Source organism: Rhea americana, unplaced genomic scaffold (assembly GCF_003343005.1).
Source record: "Rhea americana isolate MKP2758 unplaced genomic scaffold, rheAme1 scaffold_106, whole genome shotgun sequence".
Taxonomy (NCBI): Eukaryota; Metazoa; Chordata; class Aves; order Rheiformes; family Rheidae; genus Rhea; species Rhea americana.
This window is the reverse complement of record NW_028185106.1, coordinates 785,031-786,973: the sequence shown is the minus strand read 5'-3', so window position 1 is coordinate 786,973 and position 1,943 is coordinate 785,031. Positions and strand designations below refer to the sequence as shown.

The following is a 1,943-nucleotide window of genomic DNA, read 5'->3' as shown; positions in this document are numbered from 1 at the left end:
CTGCTGGCGCTGCGCCGCTGGGCAGCGGGGGTGGGCGCGTCCCCTCGCCCGGGCGGGGCTGCTGCGCGCGGTCTGCCAAACGTCGCCTCAGCCCTTAGCGGGCTGGGGGACGACGTGTGAGGGGGGCGCCGGGCCTGTGCACAGCGCTCAGGTCAGCAGGGCCCGTCGGTGAGCGATCCGCGCGTCACGAGCAGCTCAGCAACAGCCAACTAGCGCTATCGCCTGGGCGCGGGGTCGCTGCTCCACAGCGTAGCATTTCACGATTGAACTAGGGTCATACACTGAGCGAAGCCAGCTTCTYTGCATCCCTTGGCTCGTTTCTTTGGCCAGCCCACTTAAGCTCACTACCACGGGCGGTTGTCCCGAAGTGCCAGGGTCCATCTTGAGAGACCACGGCCAGGAGCTGCGAAACTGGAGGCGGCTGCGCTGCAAGTCGCTGAAGGCCTCGGCAGCTCTGCAGAACATCTCAAGATGTTGAACATCACTTTAAAGAGATTTTGAGACACATCTAACATTCCCCCCCAACACACCACCCCCATCAAGAAATAAGAAAGAAGCTATATTTACTGGACAGATTTGATAGGAAGGATTGAGAACATAAAACAGAGAACACATGTTCAGCAATGAAGATAAAATGTAACACTAAACAACTGTGTCAATTCCTTGACCTTGGGGTAATTTCTGTACCAAATCCAGACAGACTTCTCTGTTAAAATAGCATGTGACCACATCACTGAAGACCACAGAAGAGCACAAAAATGGAGGCTTACCAGACAATCTGAAATGTATTGTGGCAGCCCATTGAGAAATCCAAAAGATAATTCTGTGAGATACTTTAAATGCATTTCATTTTGAAATGTCTGGAATGTCATCATTTTAATGTTTTTGAAAGCACTGCTGAAAATGGTGCTGAACTAAAAACGTTTCCATATTGAAACATTTTTAAGATAAATGAAAAATACTTGTTCGTTTTATCCATAAAATCTTATTTTGTAAAGTAATAATTACTAATTTATCATCAATAATTATGAATTAAATACAAATACTGATTTTCTAAAATATTATATATTTAAAACTTTGGGCAAGTCATTTCATTTTGCTTTCATTCCTTTCTGATAACCTAGCAGGGGTGGCAGTATATGTAATGAGTTAACATCTGCACCATCTTTTCAACATTTAAAGCATTGAATATATCAGTTTGTATTACAGCTAGAGCTTCACTATACAATGCAACATGCAGCTTGAGTCTAAGTAGGCAGTCTAAAAGTTAAGCATCTAAATCCTTATTTTGCTATGTAAAGCAAAATATGCATGCAGAATAAATTCACAAATATTTCCTTTAATTTAAAGCTCCAAAGATCAGAACTAAGAGCTCCATAGCATGAAGAAAACTGTGAGGAAAGTCTCTGAAACTTGTGACCAAGTACAAAGCATTTACTCCACAAGTACCTCTCAAGGGGAATGTTACATTCAGCAATGTAAGTGCAGAAGATGAGAGGATGTTTCAGTTCACACCAGCAAATTTACAGTGAAGCAAGAATGAAACTAGTCTCGGATCAATGAGGAGAATATGCATTAAAAAAAAGGCAGCAGACAGTATGGTAGTGTACTTCTCAGACTCTTCTAACAAGAATATAGCATGCAAGTCATGCATAATTTTGTATATATCTGCATAAATAACACAATCAACAGTACTGAAACCCCAGTGTGGCCTGATGATTTTGAGTATTTATAGGACCCTGTCTGGCAGGTTCCTTATCTATATATAGACATTCACAAATTAAACATTCCGATGTTCTATTTTATTATTTCATAATAGTATATTCTGAGAGAAAGCATTTGGGAAATGTATCTGTTGCTACTGTCCCATATATCATAATTTATTTAATCCAAAAAGTGTTCAAAAGAAATTATTAAAATCACTTTATTTCTTCTCTGTTTAG

General features: G+C 41.0%; 1 protein-coding gene across 1 annotated transcript in view; it reads right to left on the bottom strand.

Annotated features, from left to right (window-relative positions):
- CAMK2D (calcium/calmodulin dependent protein kinase II delta) overlaps positions 1-465 on the bottom strand; it is a 165,627-nt gene extending 165,162 nt beyond the window's left edge. The window contains exon 1 of the mRNA XM_085309449.1: positions 211-465. Within this exon, the coding sequence (XP_085165575.1) occupies positions 211-465 (255 nt within the window). The remainder of the gene's footprint in view (positions 1-210) is intronic.
- Between the last annotated feature and the right edge of the window lie 1,478 nt (positions 466-1,943).